General features: G+C 42.8%; 1 protein-coding gene across 4 annotated transcripts in view; it reads left to right on the top strand.

The window, feature by feature from the left end:
• LOC120940144 (ATP-binding cassette sub-family B member 5-like) overlaps positions 1-19,360 on the top strand; it is an 82,509-nt gene that overhangs the window by 17,062 nt on the left and 46,087 nt on the right. For 3 of the 4 annotated variants that reach the window (XM_040352812.1, XM_040352813.1, XM_040352816.1), the window contains exons 3-9: positions 782-839; positions 2,555-2,705; positions 5,812-5,854; positions 6,502-6,693; positions 6,787-6,958; positions 13,405-13,529; positions 13,618-13,792. In XM_040352812.1, the coding sequence (XP_040208746.1) occupies positions 782-839; positions 2,555-2,705; positions 5,812-5,854; positions 6,502-6,693; positions 6,787-6,958; positions 13,405-13,529; positions 13,618-13,792 (916 nt within the window). Of the gene's footprint in view, positions 1-781; positions 840-2,554; positions 2,706-5,811; positions 5,855-6,501; positions 6,694-6,786; positions 6,959-13,404; positions 13,530-13,617; positions 13,793-19,360 lie in introns of those variants that run through there. The other variant, XM_040352815.1, reaches the window with a different exon arrangement.

Here is a 19,360-nt window from a genome sequence, read left to right as displayed (position 1 = left end):
CCATCCTGGTGGACATATACGCTTCACTCTCCTGGTGGGTATACTTTCTAAGGAGCCTTCAGGAACAGAGTTCTCCTAGATGGGTTGACAATGGTCCTTTACCATATAACTCATCATGCTGCATCAAGGGTGCCCAGGTCATCACCTATTGCAGAGTTCAGTGCTCAAAGGCACACGACAGGACAACCATGCTTCTTCTTTCAGGCAGGGTTATGATACAGCTTCCAGGACAAAGCTGATGATTAGTCTATCCGGAAACGGCAAATATAGCCCCAGTGGCTTTTGCACCACCGTGGATCTAAAAAAAAAAAAAAAAAAAAAAATCCGGACGGAGTTTGGTGATTCTGAGTGGCTTTAGATCATCACAAGAGTGAATGGCATTACTGTTTGGTGAGCATAATTCCTAAGGGAGTGAAACTTGCACTGAACACTGTGGTGGAGGATATATGGTGTAAAGCTTCAGATTCTTTTCACAATACACCACTTTTTTTATACTTTATTGGACTTTTATATCTTATGGACTTTTTTGGTTTGCACATAGATTAGAAATTTCACATGGTTTGGGTATGATTTGTTTGCAGTTGGTGTGCGGCTGTGAAGTGTTTGTTGTATTTAATTTCATCTTTATTGTTTAATTTATTTTATGTCAAGTAGCAGCACAGAGAGATTATCTATCATTATTTCAGAAGCGCAGTGCACATATATTAATGCTATTCTTTTTGCTTTTCTGGATTTCTTGCTATAAAGATTCTATATAATGTGTTTTAATTTTTTCTTAAAGAGAGGAAAATGAAAGAGAGAAGAAAGAGAAAACAAAAATGGTTGGTGCAATTAGCATCGTAAGTAATATATATATTTTTTACATTAGGTTTTCCAAAAGTACAGAGAATGGAAATAATATTGTACGACCCTAAAGGGGCTGTAAGAAGAAGTGCAATACCATAATAATTATACACTAATAGTACTATGATAAGGCTCATGACAAATATCAACAGTGTCTTGTCATCTGATGGTAAAATATATTTTTTTTGTGTAAAAATGCAGTTTTTAAGTGGAAAATATTTCAACTGCTTATGGAGTTTTCAATAGATAAAAGAAGTATTCCATTCAACACGACTTTAGATCTTGGTGCTAGGACACACACCTTTGCATTTCTTATTAAGAGATCAGCTGCTAATATGAATCAAACTCTATCCTATCCCCATTTGTAGTTGCCACTCTGACCATGCTCTAATATTTACTTAGTGGAGCTATTCTTTATTTATTCCTATGTTCAGCTCCAATACCTGTTTAATTGAAAACACTTTATGAGTTAAAATGAAAAAGGGAACATTCAAATGTTATTTGACAAACAAATCTATTCTGTTTCCTGTTCCAGTGCTGTTCTGTTATCATGTATCCTTATTGTGTTGGTCATATTTATTATTCTCATAATTTGGCAATAAATCTCCAATGTTGTGTCAAACACATAAATTATATTAATTAAAAACAATTTTGTAAGAGAAATCATAGAAAACAATCAAGGATAAATTCATTTAAAGTGTAATTCCAGCAAAAACTTTTTTTTAATTTTGGAAAGATTTGGAGTGGATGGGAACCTCTGTCAGTTTGTATTGCTGGCTTGATACCCATTGGGAAATGTTACCTTACTTCAGGAGTGCCCAACCTTTTGAAGAGTAAGGGCCACTTGAGCGACTTGGTAACCGATCGCGGGCCACAATGAGCAGAGCGGGTGGACAGGATGTCCATGTCACGTACTCAGCCCACTATACTCTATTATTTTTTAGCGGAACGGATTGGAGGTAGGACACAAGTCGGTTTACGTCTGCCACTCCTTGGAGGTGCATGGAAGGTCGAATTGGGTCAGACTGACTGTGTGAAAGGGGCCCAAGGCTGCTTTTACACTGATGTGCTGCAGTTTTTGCCGCACTGCGGGTGCAACGCAGTGTACCTTTGGCTTTCCTGCACTTTGCAATAGACTTCTATTATATTGTGCAGGTTTGGTGCACTTTCAGAAAGCTCACCAAACTCGCAGGTAATAACAGAAGTCTATGGCTCAGTGCAGGTAACCCACAGGTAAACTGCTCTGCACCTGTGGATCAGTTTGAAAGAAGCCCAGTAACCAGTACAGAAAAGATATGCCTATATATATATATATATATATATATATATATATATATATATTTATATATACTGTGATTTTAGCAATAAAATTACCTTAAATAACAGTATTCTATTCTATTCCGATCCATCCCAAAGGAGGAGGTTGTGGGCCGCATCAGAGGGCTCCGCGGGCCACATGTGGCCCCCGGGCCACGGGTTGGGCACTCCTGCCTTACTTCCTGTCTCAGTGACCACCACCACAGGGGAAGAAAGTGATGGAAAGGCTTCTAACTCTTCCTAATTCCAATCCAAAAAAAAGTTTTAAAAACCACTTTAAAAATACAGAAGAAATGTTAACTAATTGAAATGCAGAATTATATTATTCAGCTTCAATAGCAGGTCTATAGTATATTTTTTGTTTAAGTTTTTTTTTATTTCTGTCTTTATTTAGTTCCGCTATGCAGATGGCCTCGATATTTTCTTCATGATTATAGGTTCCCTTGGAGCACTTGGGAATGGGCTCTGTCTTCCCTTAATGCACATTGTGTTTGGTGAAATGACTGACAGTATTCTATGCCATAACTCATCCCTACAAAATTCATGTAAGTTTACATAATATCAGTTTATGTATTGTGTAATATATCTGACATAGTGATTCTCCAATGGGAGAAGATACTGGGTGTTTCGTCTCAACTACAGGGGGCAATGATGATGCATAGATTAAGGTGGACACCTACCTGGACAGCCTATTTTTTGTAATCCTGCCTGGTTTTCTGATCTTAATCAGGTTTATATTTTAACCTGAACATTATGCTTCTACAGAAAAAGTACCGTATTTATCGGCGTATCACACGCACAGGTGTATAACATGCACAGGCGTATGCACCCCAAGTTTAGGAGGGAAGTATAAGGAAAAAAACTTTTAGGAGGGAAGTTTAAGGAAAAAAAATTACATTTTAAATGTCCATCAATGCAGCCTTATCAGTGTCCACCTGTAGCCTTTCCCATCATTGCAGAATGATCAGTGTCCATCTGCAGCCTTGCCCAAAGGTGTGTCCATCTGAAGACTTGTCCAAAAGTGTGTCCATCTGAAGACTTGCCCAAAAGTGTGTCCATCTGCAGCCTTGCCCAAAAGTGTGTCCATCTGCAGCCTTGCCCTAAAGTGTGTCCATCTGCAGCCTTATCAGTGTTCATCTGCCTACCAAGGAGGGAACGAGCGCTGCCGAGATAGACCGAGCCAGATATCCTGTGTACACGGCTCCTCTTGGCTTGTCTCGCAGTCCTGCCCAGTCCCGCCCCTTGGCCTGGCTCCTATGATGGACATAACACCGGTCCAATGGTGGGACATAAATGCTAGGAGGCGGGACTGGGCGTGACTGCGACTGGAGCCGAGTACACAGTACAATCGGCTCTGTCTTTTTCTGCAGCGCTTGTTCCCTCCTACCCCTCCGAGGCAGCCGTTTGGCATATAACACGCACCCACGATTTTCCTCTGATTTTAAGGGGAAAAGGTGCATGTTATACGCCAAAAAATACAGTATGTACATTAGACACCAAATAAAATTGTTTGTAAGGTACAGATCTAGTTCATCAAGGACCTGATTCATTTATCAGTTTCAGTGCCCATATGATTGAAGTGCTAGCCAACATCCCATGAATTAGTTGACCTAAATATGAAGCCTGTTTATCTTTGTGCCCTTGATATGTTCCCCTTCCTGTATAGTAATAGTAAGCACAGTCTCTAACTTGATAATTCCTGCTTCATAATGCTGTACAAAGTTTAACTTTCTGCGTTAAAGTCACGCTAGGATAATGGATCCCTTAGCTATTGTATATCTGATATATATATGTATATATGATCGGCATACATTATTTCAACCTGTTTAAATCAAATGTCGGAGGGATATAAACATTTACAATAGTATAATATACATCCAAATGACATCATACCAGAATCAACACAGTAGCACTTCTGTAGTAGGAAGAATAAGTTGCATGGAAAGAGGCCTGAGAGGTCTTGAGAGGAGTACTAATGCATGGGCCTATGATCTGTTCAGGAATCTATTTACAATGCCCTTCTGGCCCCTCATACCAGCCATGATTGGTTCCATAGCAAAGCACAACACTTTCTAGTGTGTGCTTGATGTAGTATAGTAAAGACATTTTCCTCAAATTGGGATTTTTAAATGGACCACACACAGGTAGTAATTTATAAAAATTGGTACAAATTCATTAGTGAATATACAACAATTTTAACAAATAATCAGACACAAAAAAAAATATTAAATTGGACAATGATAAAAACAAACACATAAAATTGGGGACAAGTATGAAACCAGCTGAGAAAGAAGCCCAGGAACTATCAACCGACAGAGCGTCCAACGCATTTCAAAAAACACTGAAAGGGCTTGAAACTTCCAAAGTTGGGACTTAAGTCCCAAATGTATCGTTTCATCAACCAATGGACGATAGTTCAAAAATTAGAGAATGAGTAGTTTCTGGATGGGATTCACAGGCAGCTCTGTCAACTATCTGGGGCAAACCCTTTTTCTTACTAGATGTAGGATAGGTTTTTGTAGTGTAAGGTTTGTTAGTGTAGGCAAATTTAGTTAGCTCAGGGTTAAGTCTGAGCTGTGAATCTGGGTCAGGGTTCAGTGAGTCAGGGCTGGATGACTCATCCTGACAGCTCCTCTGGTGCCACCCAATGGTCTAGAAGGTTGTAGAAACTTCTAGAGCTAGTGGAAGGAGGTTAGGAGGGGCTGCCTGGAATATTTATGATGGCCTAGGCCAATCCTCAGTAAAGAGCTGGCAGGGGGCAAGGCTTACCTCATAGACATGAGCCATGCCAGCAGGGGTAGTCAAATGGAAGATTGAGCAGGCTGTTGGTGGCCCTCTGGAGCAGCCCCTAGTCTGGGGGGTGACCTTGGGCTGGAGGTCGGGGGCTGGAAGAATCCTGCCACAAAACATGGAGGAAGCCCTTGCTGGAACCACAGGAGCAAGAGAATGGACAGTGTGAGAGCAACGCTACTGGGGACTCTTAAGGGGGAGATTGACACATGTAGCCAGTTCTCCCTGAACACAGCAGTGTGCCAAGGCTTCTTCCCTTCCCTGGGAGATCTCATGCAGAGGCAGTGCCTGAAAAGGTGGTACTGGGACCAGTAGCCAAAGGAGGGAAAGTACAAGCTGATCACTGTATTCTGCTACACAACAGGGGGCTTCAAGTTCCTGCCTGCAAAGGGTCATTTCTAAATCTGACTGTACCTGTCAGATCCACTAACAGTGATCTAGCTGGAGACTGCAAGCAAGTGAAGTGCAGGATGAGTGTCAAGGAGGCTGTATATAGAATGCATATAGGAAGATGTCTCTGAAGTTGTTGCCAAGGTTTTGTTGCTGAAGTCACGGACTGTTCTCTGTCTCTGAAGTGCTTGTGAAAATTTGGTGTGCCTGGCTGTGCAGGATGGGGGTTCCCAGTTCACCAGCAGTCCCTACAGGGTTGTGCTACATAGACAAGCACAGAGACCCAGGGATTATGTCACGTGGTCTAAAATACAGTACATAATGAAAATGCAAAGGTTGTATTTGCTTTTCCAACCATATCAACATGCTAAAAAAATGGAAGTATAAGCAGATTACAGCTTTAATTATGTGAGCTGGAAATGTTCAGCTGCCTGATTTTCTCTTATTAAATGTTACATTTTATACTTACAGCTGAATGTGCAAAATTTAAACCAATAGAAGAACAGATGGCCGTGTAAGTTACAGTTTGTATGTGTGCAAGTATACTATACAGTTGTATCTTAGAGCTTTCCATTTTCCTCTGCTCATTTAACTACTTATACTAATCCATGTATGCTATTATGCTATTTGCCAGCAAGCACCTTTTGACCCTTTTTGTGAGTGAATGTTATATAACAAGAGTCTGCAACAGCACAGGGTTTCTTTCCTCGTTATCACTGATCATCTCTGGCCCCTATTATGGTCACTTTGTGGTCTGGGTACAATGATGAATGTTCTAAAGTATGTTCTATATATCTGTTTATATCTTTGAGTTACAATAAAGGGTGTTTTTGGTCAAAAAATGTAAAGTCTCTGTTTGTTTTATATGACAGATAGCCCTCTATATACATGTTGAGTTTCCGTGGGGTTAAAATGGGTAGTTATAGTTTTTAAGTGAAGCGCCGTCTGCTGATACAGTCTCTGATGTGTTTTTTTTTTAATTATTATTTTTACTATATTACAGAATAGGTTGATGTTCTATGATTTCATCTTTTCAGAAAGTATTTGTGTAGGTTATCAGTATTAGCCAAGTATTTGGTTTATGATAAATCTATGTTTATATAGTTGAAAATGCTGATTTTCCATGATATTGTGATTAGGTAATTTCTCTTGTTTCCCCAGGTTCTCCTTGTACTATGTTGCTATAGGTGCTGCTGTTTTGGTATGTGGATATGTTCAGGTCTCATTTTGGGTTCTTGCTGCTGCAAGACAGACCCGAAGAATGAGGAAAACCTTCTTCCACTCAGTATTGTCCAAAGAGATTAGTTGGTTTGATGTCACCAAATCAGGAGAACTTAACAGTCGTCTTACAGAGTAGGAAAACAGCATAAGTTTAATCTAACATTATTACACGTCTACAGACCTGATTCATTTTCTAAACATCATTTGTTGAACCTTATTCCCCAGAGACATCAATAAAATTAACGACGGCATTGGAGATAAAGTTGGTCATTTTTTGCAAAACTTCTCAACGTTCGTAGCAGGACTAGTCATTGGCTTGGCGAAAGGGTGGCAGCTTGCCTTAGTGTACATGTCAACCAGTCCGCTCATGGCATTATCATCAGCATTTTGTTCTAAGGTAAATGCCCCATAGTCCACCTATGCAGTGGATGTAGCCCTTTTATATAGTGTTTTGTATCATTGAATGCGAATAATAACTTTTCAAGTAAAGCACATTGATTTCTAGGATTGGCTACACTAAAATATAACTAGCCCAGGTGCACATGCATGTACCGTATGCCTCTCTGTCTATATTTTAGCCGTCTCACTGATATTTTACTTGTTGGCCCGTAGTTAGAAAATAATTGTATTCAATAACCATGCAAATTCTAATATAATATTGGGCTACTACTTGTTTTCATGCTTTTAAAAAAAAAAAATTCACGATATTATTTTCTTTTAAATATGTAAAATGAGTGATTTGGGCTTAGATATAGAAATCACATCTTAATTTTTCAGTAGTGGTATTAATTATTTTGGTAAGAAGTATGGTGGTGGCAGCGGTGGGTTTTACAGACACTCCCAGCGACTGTCTGCTTTCCAATGAAAGTGATCTGACAGCTGTACAGCCGCCCGGTCACTTTTGCCCTTAGTGGAGGGTAGGTGAGATGTCATGGGTCTAAAAGACCCCTGATGTCTCATTAAAGTGGAGTTCCACCCTAAAAAAAAATTACACCAAAAACCTGCAAAAAAAAAAAAATGTTACTTACCAGAAATGCCGGTTGCTATGCAGATGTTCCTAATCTGCCTCTTCATAGTCCGTGGCAGGTCTTCTTCCTCGTCCTCCTCACGGTGTCTTCTGGGGAATGGTGTGCGCTGCCTTCTGGGAACTGTGTGTATCCCAGAAAGCAGATGTCCATTCACAAAAGTGCCGCGAGACTCGGGCATGCGCAGTAGGAAGCACACAGTGAAGCGGCAAGGCTCCACTGCCTGTTTCCCTCAGTAATGATGGCGGCGCCAGGAACTGCCAGGACCAAGGGATCGGCCTCGGGGGGCCGACATCACAGGCGCCTAGGACAGGTAAGTGTCCTTATTAAAAGTCAGCAGCTACAGTGTTTGTAGCTGCTGACTTTAAAAAAAAATTGTGGGTGGAACCCTGCTTTAACGTTGACCTGTTTTAAAAATGGTATATCACATAGGAGACTTTTTCTCTCCTATGTGATATAAATAAAGATTTAGTGAAAGTAAAAAAGTCAAAAACTAAAGCTTAACCCAACCACTTAAAGCCACCCCCCAAAAAAACTGTTTAGCCTGCTCCTACATACGGACACAAACAAATGCGTCAGGTGGCACCTAAATTCAAAAATGTTTCCTGTGATTACCGTATTTATCGGCGTATACCGCGCACTTTTTTCCCCTGAAAATAGGGGGAAAATCACGGGTGCGCGCTATACGCCGATAGCATACCTCGGAGGGGAAGGAGGGGGACGAGCGCACACGGAAATCACCGAGTCGTCATCTCCTCTCGGCTCTCACTCGGCTGTCACGTCACACACGCACAGTCCCGCCTCCGCCACCAGCATTGGACCAGTGTTCTGTCTGTCACAGGAGATGGTCCAATGCTGATGGTGGAGGCGGGACTGTGCATGTGTGCCGTGATAGCCGAGTGAGAGCCGAGTGGAGATGACGGCTCGGTGATTTCCGGCGGGCGCTCGCCCCCCTCCTTCCCCTCCGAGGTAATGGCTGCCTCAGTGGTCAACAGGAATGTGTGTAAGGTGGATGGGGGAGCTCCAGCTTTTACCAGGAAATACCTAAGCGCTACCCAATCAGGAAAGCCTTGCATTTAGGCAAACTGGGAGGACAAAAAGTTCCAGCTCCCTCCCTTCCACCATTGAGTGCTGACAACTAGAAGCCCTAAGGTACTGTGTATCTCCTTGAACATAGGAGCTGCTCTCTGAGTTGCTTGCTGTACATTGCTGCTTATCTTATTTTTAATTGTAACTGCACTTACTAAAAAAAATTGTTTTTCCAGAAAATTCCCTCTTAAAATTGGGGTGCGCGTTATACGCCTGCGCGAGTTATACGCCGATAAATACGGTACATATCCCCACGCACATCGGAATGACATCAGTAATTCTACAGCCAATATTTATGGTTAACGCTAAACTGATGACCTGAAGAGGCCTTTAAAGCGCGGCCTTTGGAAAATATAGAGTACAGAAGTTCATCATTATTTTGTGGACTAGTGCAAATTTAAATTAGATAATATATTCCATTGTGTGCCCTAAAGCTAATTTTGCGCTCGATAAACCATTTTACAAATATTGTGTGACATAAAAAGTTGGAGCTGCCCTCATTTTATTATACAAGGTGTCTGCTTTCAGAAAATATATACAGTTTGGGGGTTTTAACTAATCTCCAGGCCTAAAATGTTTTTTAAACACGTGTGCAAGAAAGAAAAAACGTCACTGGCAGTGAAAGGGTAAATCTGCATGGGAAGTAACTGGGTGTGGTGGTTTAATGGAAGTGAACAGGTGCACGGCAGATGGTATTGCTTGCTTATGAATATCTTCTTTATCTCTTGTGATATAGATGAGTAATGTTGTCACAAAATCATCATTCCTAAAACTCATTACCTATGAAGAGGATTAGGGATGTCATTAGCTAGTCACTAAATGAAATGTTAGTCCAAGCTTGGTTTGAATTGATATTCACTTCATTTGTAGACTTTGTTCACATTAGAGCTGTTCTAACCCCAGCAGTGTGCCTACAAATAATCATACTTACAGCAGTATTAAACCCACAAGCAAACATTTAACATATTGCAGCTTACTATTTCTAAGATGTAACAGCTGCATTTCTTTTCTTTTTTAGGCCAGGTTCATACCTATGCGAATTGAGTGCAGCTTAAACCGCATCCAATTTGCAGAACATTTTAAAATACATTGTTTTCAATGAGGCTGGTTCACATATGTGCAATGCATGCGCACTGCGCATTGCAGTAAAACCGTGTGCGTCTTTTAGGCATTGCGGTGCGGCTCAGGTTGTGAATTCAAGCCCATTATCTTTTATGGGTACGCAGCTGATTCGCAGATGTGTTAAGTTCTCTTCAGGAATTTCTCTCATTCAGCTCAATACACTTCTCCCCCACTCTCCTCTCACCTGTAACTTCTCCCAGGTCTCCAAATTCGCATCTAAAACGTTGCTAATCTGCTGAACACTTCTCGTATCTCTCTGCAGAGATAAGAGAGCTGAAATTCGCACGGCACTAGTGTGATTCCGGCCTTAGGCTTGCTTTCTTCTATTTTCTTCTGGTAATCCAGCCAGTAAGTCTGTTTTTTAAAAGAACAGACCAACCATTTACCACTGCCAGGGGTGCATACAATGATTAGATTTTATCTATTTATGTAAAACCTTTATCCTAAAAGAAAAAAACTGTTTGCTGTAAGACCCCTTTCACACTGCAGAGTTTTTCAGGCGTTTTAGTGCTAAAAATAGCGCCTAAATACCGCCTGAAAAACTCCTGCCATTCAGTCTCAATGTGAAAGCCTGAGGGCTTTCACACTGGATCGGTGCGCTAGCAGGACCGCTCCAAAAGTCCTGCTAGCAGCATCTTTGGAGCGATGTGTTTACCGCTCCTCCACCGCTCCTTCCCATTGAAAGGAATGGGAAACCACGGTAATACCGCCGGCAATGCGCCTCTACAGAGGCGCATTGCCGGCGGTATTTACCCTTTTCGCCCCACTAGCAGGGGTTAAAATCGCACAGCTAGCCCGAATACCACTGCAATTCTGCTGCAATTCCGACGGTATGGCACCGCTAAAAATAGCGCAGCTATACTGTCAGCGCACCTCCCGCCCCAGTGTGAAAGGGGCCTTAGGCCTTGTACACACGGTCGGACCGAACCGATGAGAATGGTCCGACGGACCATTTTCATCGGTTCACCGCAGAAGTGGCCTGATGGTCTGATGTGTGTACACACCATCAGTTCAAAATTCCGAGCGGGTCAGAACGCGGTGACGTAAAACACACGACGTGCTGAAAAAAAACGAAGTTCAATGCTTCCAAGCATGCGTCGACTTGATTCTGAGCATGCGTGGGTTTTGAACCGATGCTTTTCTGTACTAACCATCGGTTTGGTCCGATCGGGCAGCGGTCTATCGGTTCGGTTTTGAAGCATGTTTAGAAATTTTGGACCAAAGGAAACCAGACCGATAGCCTATACACATGGTCAGTTTGGTCTGATGAAAATTAACTTTGGTTCATTCTCATCAGACCAAACCGACCGTGTGTACGAGGGCCTTACTGAGGAGGTGGTGAAGATGTGTTACTGGCCAGATCACCATGTGAAAACAAAGGAAAAAGCCTAAAAAAAAAATAAAACAAATGCAGCCACCACATCTAATGATTGGTAAGCTGCAATATATTATATTTTTGGTCTTGGGTTTAATACTACTTTAAATGTGTGCTATGATCCAGCATGTGCACCCTGATCCGGTGCTCAGCAGTTTGAACATTGCATGTGACAGCCAGACCTTGGCTGCCTATTACTTGTATTGTTTCCCCTGTTGGAGTGTATGGTACCCCAACAACACTTGTACTCTTCTATACCCATTTAAGTGTGAATATAGCCTTACCTTATTTTGTAAACTAGTGTTAGCAAGTGGACACAACAACCCCATTCCCTTTCAGTTTGACAGGGACTGCAATTAAAATAGCCTGTAATAAATTACTGCAATATTCAAGGTGTCTTTCCTTGTAACACCTCGAGACTCTTCCTTCAGTCTCTTTTAACTTACAAAAGAAAAGTATTCATAATGGTAGAAAAACTAGAAGGAAGCCAATTTTTATTCCTGGCTAATGCTAAGTGGAGTAGGAAACTTCCAATGTAATTTTAAACACCTTTAGCTAAGCAGCAGAGTGTGGCATCTTGCCATCCATACTCTCTGCAGATGTATCCTCTCTGCAGTGGATCATTTCTCAGAGAGTGGTATAGCAGTCAAAACAAAATATAGTGTAGCGCAACACCGCACACCCGTACGCGTTACGCTCTCTGATGAGCTTCATCAGCAGCTCACTGAAAGTTGAACAACAGTGGAATTTTGTTATTTTTGGACTTGTTTTATTTGTATTTCTATATGGTTGTGCTACACTATATTTTGTTTTGTTTGATATATTGAGAGTCACATGTGGATACACTCTAATGACCTGTACACACGAGTGGAATTTCCATTGGAAAAAAATTGGATATTTTTTTAGACAGAATTCCGCTCAAGTTTTGAGCGTTAAGAATGCAGTCACTACGATGAGGCGAGAAAAAGAAGTTCAATGCTTCCGAGCATGCCTTGCATTGTTTCCAAGCATGAGTATTTTTTTCACATCGGAATTTCATACAGACGAACGGATTTCCCGATTATTCCATCGGAAAAATTAAGAACCTGCTCTCAATCTTTTGCTGGCGGAAATTTCGACAGCAAAAGTCTGATGGAGCATATACACGGTTGGAATTTCAGATGAAAAGCTAACATCAGACTTTTTCTGGTGGAAATTCTGCTTGTGTGTATGGGCATGGCCGTTTGAAGGAATTTGGGGGCCCCAAGCAAGAAGGAAGCGGGGGAGGGGGTGTTGCTGAGTTTCAAGTTGAGAAGCGGGGGGGTAAGTTGACACATGTATTCTGCTATAAACCATGGAGGGGGGGGGGCTGCTGCTGTCTAACGTCGGCTAGTACTTCTTCTGACTGGCTCCCCCCCATGTTCTTTTTACCCCCCTTACCGCATACCGCATACCACGCTGCAGAAGATTCAGTTTGCTGTTCCCGACGGGACTGAAAGGAAGTGAGCACTGAGTGTGTGCACTTCCTGTCACTCCGGCCGGGAACAGGAAACTGAATCTCCTGTACTACAGGGTTACGGTACCCAGCCGGACTGCAGGAGGAATTAGGAAAGAAGCTCGGCCACGCTACAGGCTGCAGTATTTATAGGAAACGGCTGCGCTATGCTGGGGCCCCAGGCCAGCTCGGGGCCCCAAGCAGTTGCTTGTTTTGCCTGTGCTTTTCCGACGGGCCTGTGTATGGGGCATAAGTGGTGTGGGCAGCAATAACACAAAGCCTATAAGTAGGCTAATTACATTATGTATTGATTTCACATTACTATATTGATTATTGCGCTGATTTTATATTTTTTCACTATTGGTGATATAGCAGCAACTCGCAGGTGTTCAGGAGGCACTACTGCTGCTGTCTGTTTTAAAAAATAAAATAAAAATGTAATTGCTAAATGTCAGTTTTACATTATGGGACCATGCCGTAACTGTGAACCAATCATTCAGCTCGCGACTGCAAGCAGCCCCATTGATCTCAGGTGGAGCTTTGCCTGTAAAAATTGCAGCCCAATTTAAAATTGTCATGACCACAGCACATGTACAACCCTGATAGACTGTAATGTTAGAATTTTAGAGGGGAGGAGGGGGGTAGGTCAGTGGCCTGTCCTTACCACACCCCAGCCACCAGTGTGAAAAAGCCCTACCTTACTTCTTTCTGTGCTGTTAATCCCTTCCCTTTTTTTATGTTTTTTTTGTGATGCTTAGATGCTGGTATCACTAACAAGCAAAGAGCTTACTGCATATGCAAAAGCTGGAGCTGTGGCTGAAGAGGTCCTCTCTTCTATACGGACGGTGGTGGCATTTGGTGGGCAAGAGAAAGAAATCAAAAGGTGCCTTCAAAGCTTTATCTCACTGTGGTTTGCATTTCAAGTTAATATATAATGTACTGTTTATTTTTTTGTTTTTTTGCATGCTTAGATACACAAATAATTTAGGAGAGGCCAAAGAACTTGGAATCAAGAAATCCATTGCATCTCAGCTGGCCCTTGGATTTGTGTACCTCATTGCTTATGCTTCCTATGGGCTAGGCTTTTGGTATGGTACCATCCTGATATTAGGAGACTACGGATATACCATTGGAGATGCATTGGTGGTAAGTTTCCCATTTGAATATACAGAAAAACCTTGGCTTGAGAGCAACTTGGTTTGAGAGCGTTTTGCAAGACAGGCAAAATTGTTAAATACATTTTGACTTGATATACAAGCGATGTCTTGATATACAAGTAGCGTCATGTCACAACTGAGTATAAAAGAGAAGATAGGCACCTCTAAGGCCCCTTTCACACTGAGGAGTTTTTCAGGCGGTACAGCGCTAAAAATAGCGCCTAAATACCGCCTGAAAAACTCCTGCCCAGCCTTCTCAATGTGAAAGCCTGAGGGCTTTCACACTGAGGCGATGGGAGAGGTGCATTTAGCAACTTATTGATACACTACAGAGGCGCCTCTCTTCTCTTTTATACTCTGTAGCTCTTGTTGGATTTTGCTTCTAATCCCCTTGTATAGGCTGCCATTTATGGATGGACATTTTATGGTTACACAATCTACCACATTGCTATAATCCTTTTTTATTGACCATAAACGGAAGGACCTATGAATAAATTGTTGTGGAATGAATCATTTGAGTTTCTATTATTTCTTATGGGGAAATTTGCTTTGATATACAAGTGCTTTGGATTACAAGCATGTTTCTGGAACGAATTATGGTCGCAATCCAAGGTTTTACCGTATTTTAATTAAAGGGTTTAGTTAACTTAAAGCTGTTGTAAATTTTATTCTAACACCTAAAGAGACCTTTGTGTCTTAGTTCTTCGGCCTGAACAAGCTTCATGACAATAGAGGTCTCATTATAGCTGCTGTGTGTATATTTATTTTACACAATGAAGGGTGCAACATCTGTGGGGAGAACCAGGAATTTCTCTGCTTTAGCAGGAGTAAGTTTCCAAGGTGGGCATGGACAGAGCTGGGGGCCATTGTAAAGAGATTTTGAGTTTGAAATACTAAAGGCAAATAGGCTATTCATTTTGCTAGGTGCTTTTTCCCAGAGCTGAGGCTCTGCTGACTTCCATACAATCATGTGCAAGCAAAAATGCTGTTTTTTATTTATTTTCCTTATTTATGATTGGGTATTCTTTCCGAAGTGAAATTCCATTACATTCACTAAACTCTTAAGAAGAGTCAACACAGTTGTTGTTTTTTTTGTACTAATGACCATGGTCTTCAAAACAAAAAGAGGGAAAATACAATTTTTACAGCTGTCCTCAGAACAAAAGGTTAGGGGGAAATAGTCCAATGTGAACACCTGTTTCGGGAACTACAGTCTAAGAGGGGATTTCCCTCACTTTAGGAGATTTCCTCTAACTTCCTGCTCCATCTCTGGTACACAAACTTCAAAAAAAATACTGCTCGATCCAAAACTTTAAAAATAGATTGAGCTACAGCAGGGGTGCCCAACCTTTTGATGGTCGAGGGCCACTTAAGCGACTTGGTAACCGGTTGCGGGCCACAATGAGTGGAGTGGGCGGATGACAGGCATATGCAGAGTGGACACCGACACAGCCCGCTCTACTCTATGGGCCCTCTGATCCACCCAGATGGAAGGGGACGGATCCCCTTCTGTTTTTGTTAGCAGATCAGATTGGTAGAAGGTGGGTGTAAATGGCCACAAGTCTGTTTACCTCTGTGGCTTTATAGAGGTGAATGGAGGGTCCGATTGGGCGGGACTGCTTGTGTCAAAGGGGCCTAAGGCTGCTTTTACACTGATGCCCTGTGGTTTACCCACACCAAGGGTCCAGCGCTGTGCACCTACGGATTTCCTGTGGGTTAGCTGCACTTTGCCATAGACTTCTATTATATGCTGCAGGTGTGGTGCACTTTCTGAAAGAGCACCAAACCCGCAGGCGATAACAGAAGTCTATAACTCAGTGCAGGTAACCCTGGGATGCATCTGCGGATCAGTTTGAAAGCAGCCCAGTAACCACTGCAGAACTGATATGCCTATATATACACTGTGATTTTACTATAAACTTACCTTTTAATAACAGTCTTCCACTCAGGCCTGTGACAGGAAGTGGCGTTTTACAGGAAGCATCTGCTTATGTAGCTCTGCTCTGCAGCCGCTTGCTTCCTCTACCGCTGGCTTCATTCACAACACTAATGCTCTGGGATTGCGGGTCTGGAACCCACAATGTGGGCTTGCCAACCCGCCATCCCAGAGCAGGAGGCCGCGGGCATCATCAGAGTGCTCCGTGGGCCACTGGTTGGGCACCCCTGGGCTACAGATACACTTTAAGGCTGTAGTGGACACCAATCTTATGGTTTAACTTAAAGAGGATCTCCAGGCTCCTTCAGAAAAAAAAGTCAAATAACGTAGCTGCTGACATTTAATATTAGGACACTTACCTGTCCACGAATCCAGTGGTATCTTCACCCCAGCTAATTTTTCAATCAGCCGCCATTTTTTGTAAGGGAAACTGGCAGTGAAGCCTTGCGGCTTCACAGCCAGTTCCCTACTGTGCATGTGTGAAGTATGCTGTGCTTTGTGAATGGCCCAGTGGCCAGAGGTAGGAGGAGGGGGGCTGAATTTCTGGGTGACTTTGCTGTGGCAAGATCAGCTGGAAGGTGCCAAATGTGGCAGTAGAAGGAAGGTGGAGGCAAACAAGCAGAGCTTGCACTTTTGGGTGGAGCTCCACTTTGATCTTGAATCAGTTGTTTGAGATAATGATGCATTAATGAGGGGATATTTAGACCGCAGCAACTGTAAACCAATTTTCAGACCCCTTGTTTTCCTGGGACCAAATGTTGCCATATCAGAATTAGGTTTTAAGTGGTTGTAAACCACAGACATGAAATATGAACAAAGCATATCCCTCTATAGTGTGTACGTGTATCAAACCAGAGCACTGGGTATTATTTCTGTCAGTCGCCTCGTTTGGCTGCTATCAGCATGAGACACTTCTGACAAGTTTTTCAGACACCAAGAGAAAAATGGTGACAGGGGAGAGAGCTCCAGGTGATTGACAGCCTCAACTAGGTTCCTGTGTGCTGTATAAGGGGAGTGTGTCCCTTCGCTCCAATCAGCTCTTATGCCCTGTACACACGATCGGTTCATCCAATGAAAACGGTCTGATGGTGTAACGGAATGACCCGTGACAAACAGAGACTTTGGAAGGATGAGGGGTACTCCTGTGCCAGCGTCACTAATCACTCTTGTGTCTAGGGTCACCCTGTGTCCCTTTTGGGCATAGAGTGACTGAGAAATATTAAGTAGAAATTACATGAGATGGGACATTACTGATAGTTCATATTGCAGGATCTTGAGATATTGCAAGTTGTTGGTTAATGTTGACCCAACCGGTCAATAGTGACTCATCTCTCTGTGTAGACTGTTGACATGCTAAATGAGGCTGGCTCCTGAAAGACCTTTCATTGTGTGATAACACTGTTTAAAGCCTATTGATGATCAGGTGTGAATACCTTTCTGTCGGAGACAGACCGTCTGTCTAAAGATGTGGATTGAGGGGAACTCATTGTGTGATGGTGTTTTGTTTGAATTCTATTGATAAAGGAATGTGACTTCTCAGGTGTAGTAATTAGGTCATGTTAAAAATGTCAGCCCGGCACCGAAATGTCTGGATACCGATTAGTAATTAGCCCATCTGAAGGCGTATTGAAGCCCCAGTGTGTGATGAGGGGGGTGGAGAGTCTCTTTGGTCCTTTCATGCTTGAACTGTATAAAACCCTGAGAGTGTACCATTAAAGATGTCTTTCATTTGAAACCAGAACCCAGAGCTGTGTGTCTCGGTTATTCTGGGAAATGGGATGGATCGGGTCCTGTTGGTTGGAGTGTCAGATAAGCTGTCGTGGTTGATGGATGGGATATCCTAAATGGTGGTGACCGTTACAGATGGATTTTTTCATCAGATATCTGATGAAGCTGACTTTCATCAGTCGTGCCTACACACGGTCAGAACACGGTCACGTAAACCACGTACGACGGCACTATAAAGGGGAAGTTTAAATCCAATGGCGCCACCCTTGGGGCTGCTTTCGCTGATTTTGTGTTACCGCGTGTTAGTATAAGTTTGGTTAGAGCCGATTTGCGCTTTTCAGTCTCCATGCTTTTCAGATCGTTTTCTGGTGTTCAGTTCGTGCTTGTGGGTTCGTATCTGTCTTTCAGTGCTTGCAGTCAGGTTGTATCTGTTTTGCAGTGCGTTCCTGTCCGCTCGTTTTCTGTTTTTCAGGTCGTTCTTTACAGGCTTTGCTGTTCCTAGGTGCGTTCTGTTTTAAGTGCGTTCTGACCAGCCGACCGGTTAGAAGCCATGTTGGAGGTGCGTTCTCATTCTCGAGTTTGTGCTGCGTATGGGCTGTCTTCTGCAGTTCATAATGTTACTGGATCTGTTGCCGTAAACAGGACGAGGAAGAGTTCATTGGCCAAGAATTGGTTGCGCCAGCATGACCAATTTTCTCATATGCCTCTGCTTAGGGAAATCCAGGAGAATAACCCTGATGATTTCAGGAACTTTCTCCATATGACGGACCCGTTGTTCACCGTCTTTTGGATATTCTGTCCCCCTATATCACGAGGCAGGACACTGTGATGCGCCAAGCCATCCCCAATGAGCAGAGGCTCATTGCCACGTTGAGGTACCTGGCGACTGGGAGAAGCCTGTAGGACCTCAAGTTCTCAACAGGTATCTCCCTCCAGGCGCTTGGGATCATCATCCCCGAGACGTGTTCTGCCATCATTCAAGTAATGCAGAAGGACTATATTAAGGTAAGTTTTCTCCTTTAACATCACAATCTATGTCTTTAATGTATGCTAATGTCTTGTATTTATTTTATCATTCTCTGCTTACCATGATTGTAATATGCTGTGAATGTCCCCTTTGTCCCCATGCATGCTGTAAGCTTTGAATGCACCTTTTTTGGCCTACATGCATATTTCCCATCACTAACCTCTGCAACATGCTATCCTAGGCTCAAACACACCTAGCCTAGTCTGTTTCAAACTTGTTTTTTTGTCTGCTCCACTGGAGTTCTGCCCCCCCCTTAAAATGTGTCCCAATGTCTTGTTTCTCATTCCATTTTGGCAGAGTGCTCTTTTTTTTCTGGGCCCGAACTCAGCTAGAACCCCCCCCCTTAAAATGTTTAATGGGCCATCAGAGGGGTGAGGAGTCTGATAAGTGGGCCTTTTTTTGGGGGGGGCTTGAAATACTCAAATGTTATACTGATGTTGGACAAGGATGTCTTTTTTTAATCCTGATTGCAATGTTTATGTGCCAAAGTACTAATATTTTTTTTTGTTTGACTCCACAGTTTCCTTCTACGCCACAGGAATGGCAGACTGTGGCATCCCATTTTGCCCAGCGGTGGGATTTCCCTAACTGCGGAGGGGCAATTGATGGGAAACACGTCCGCATAGTGCCGCCACCCCGTTCGGGGGTCATACTATTTTAACTATAAAGGTTTTCATAGTATAGTGTTGATGGCGGTGGTGTCGGCACAGTACGAGTTTATGTATGTGGACGTGGGGAAGAACGGCCGGATGTCAGATGGCAGAGTATTCACGCAAACCGAGTTTGCCCAATGTCTCCAGACTGGTGGCCTGGCACTGCCACCAGATGAAGATAATGTGGAGGGACTCCCTTTTGTGTTTGTCGAG

This window comes from Rana temporaria, chromosome 5 (assembly GCF_905171775.1).
Source record: "Rana temporaria chromosome 5, aRanTem1.1, whole genome shotgun sequence".
NCBI lineage: Eukaryota > Metazoa > Chordata > Amphibia > Anura > Ranidae > Rana > Rana temporaria.
The sequence above is the reverse complement of the archived record's forward strand: the minus strand, read 5'-3'. Positions and strand labels throughout refer to the sequence as shown.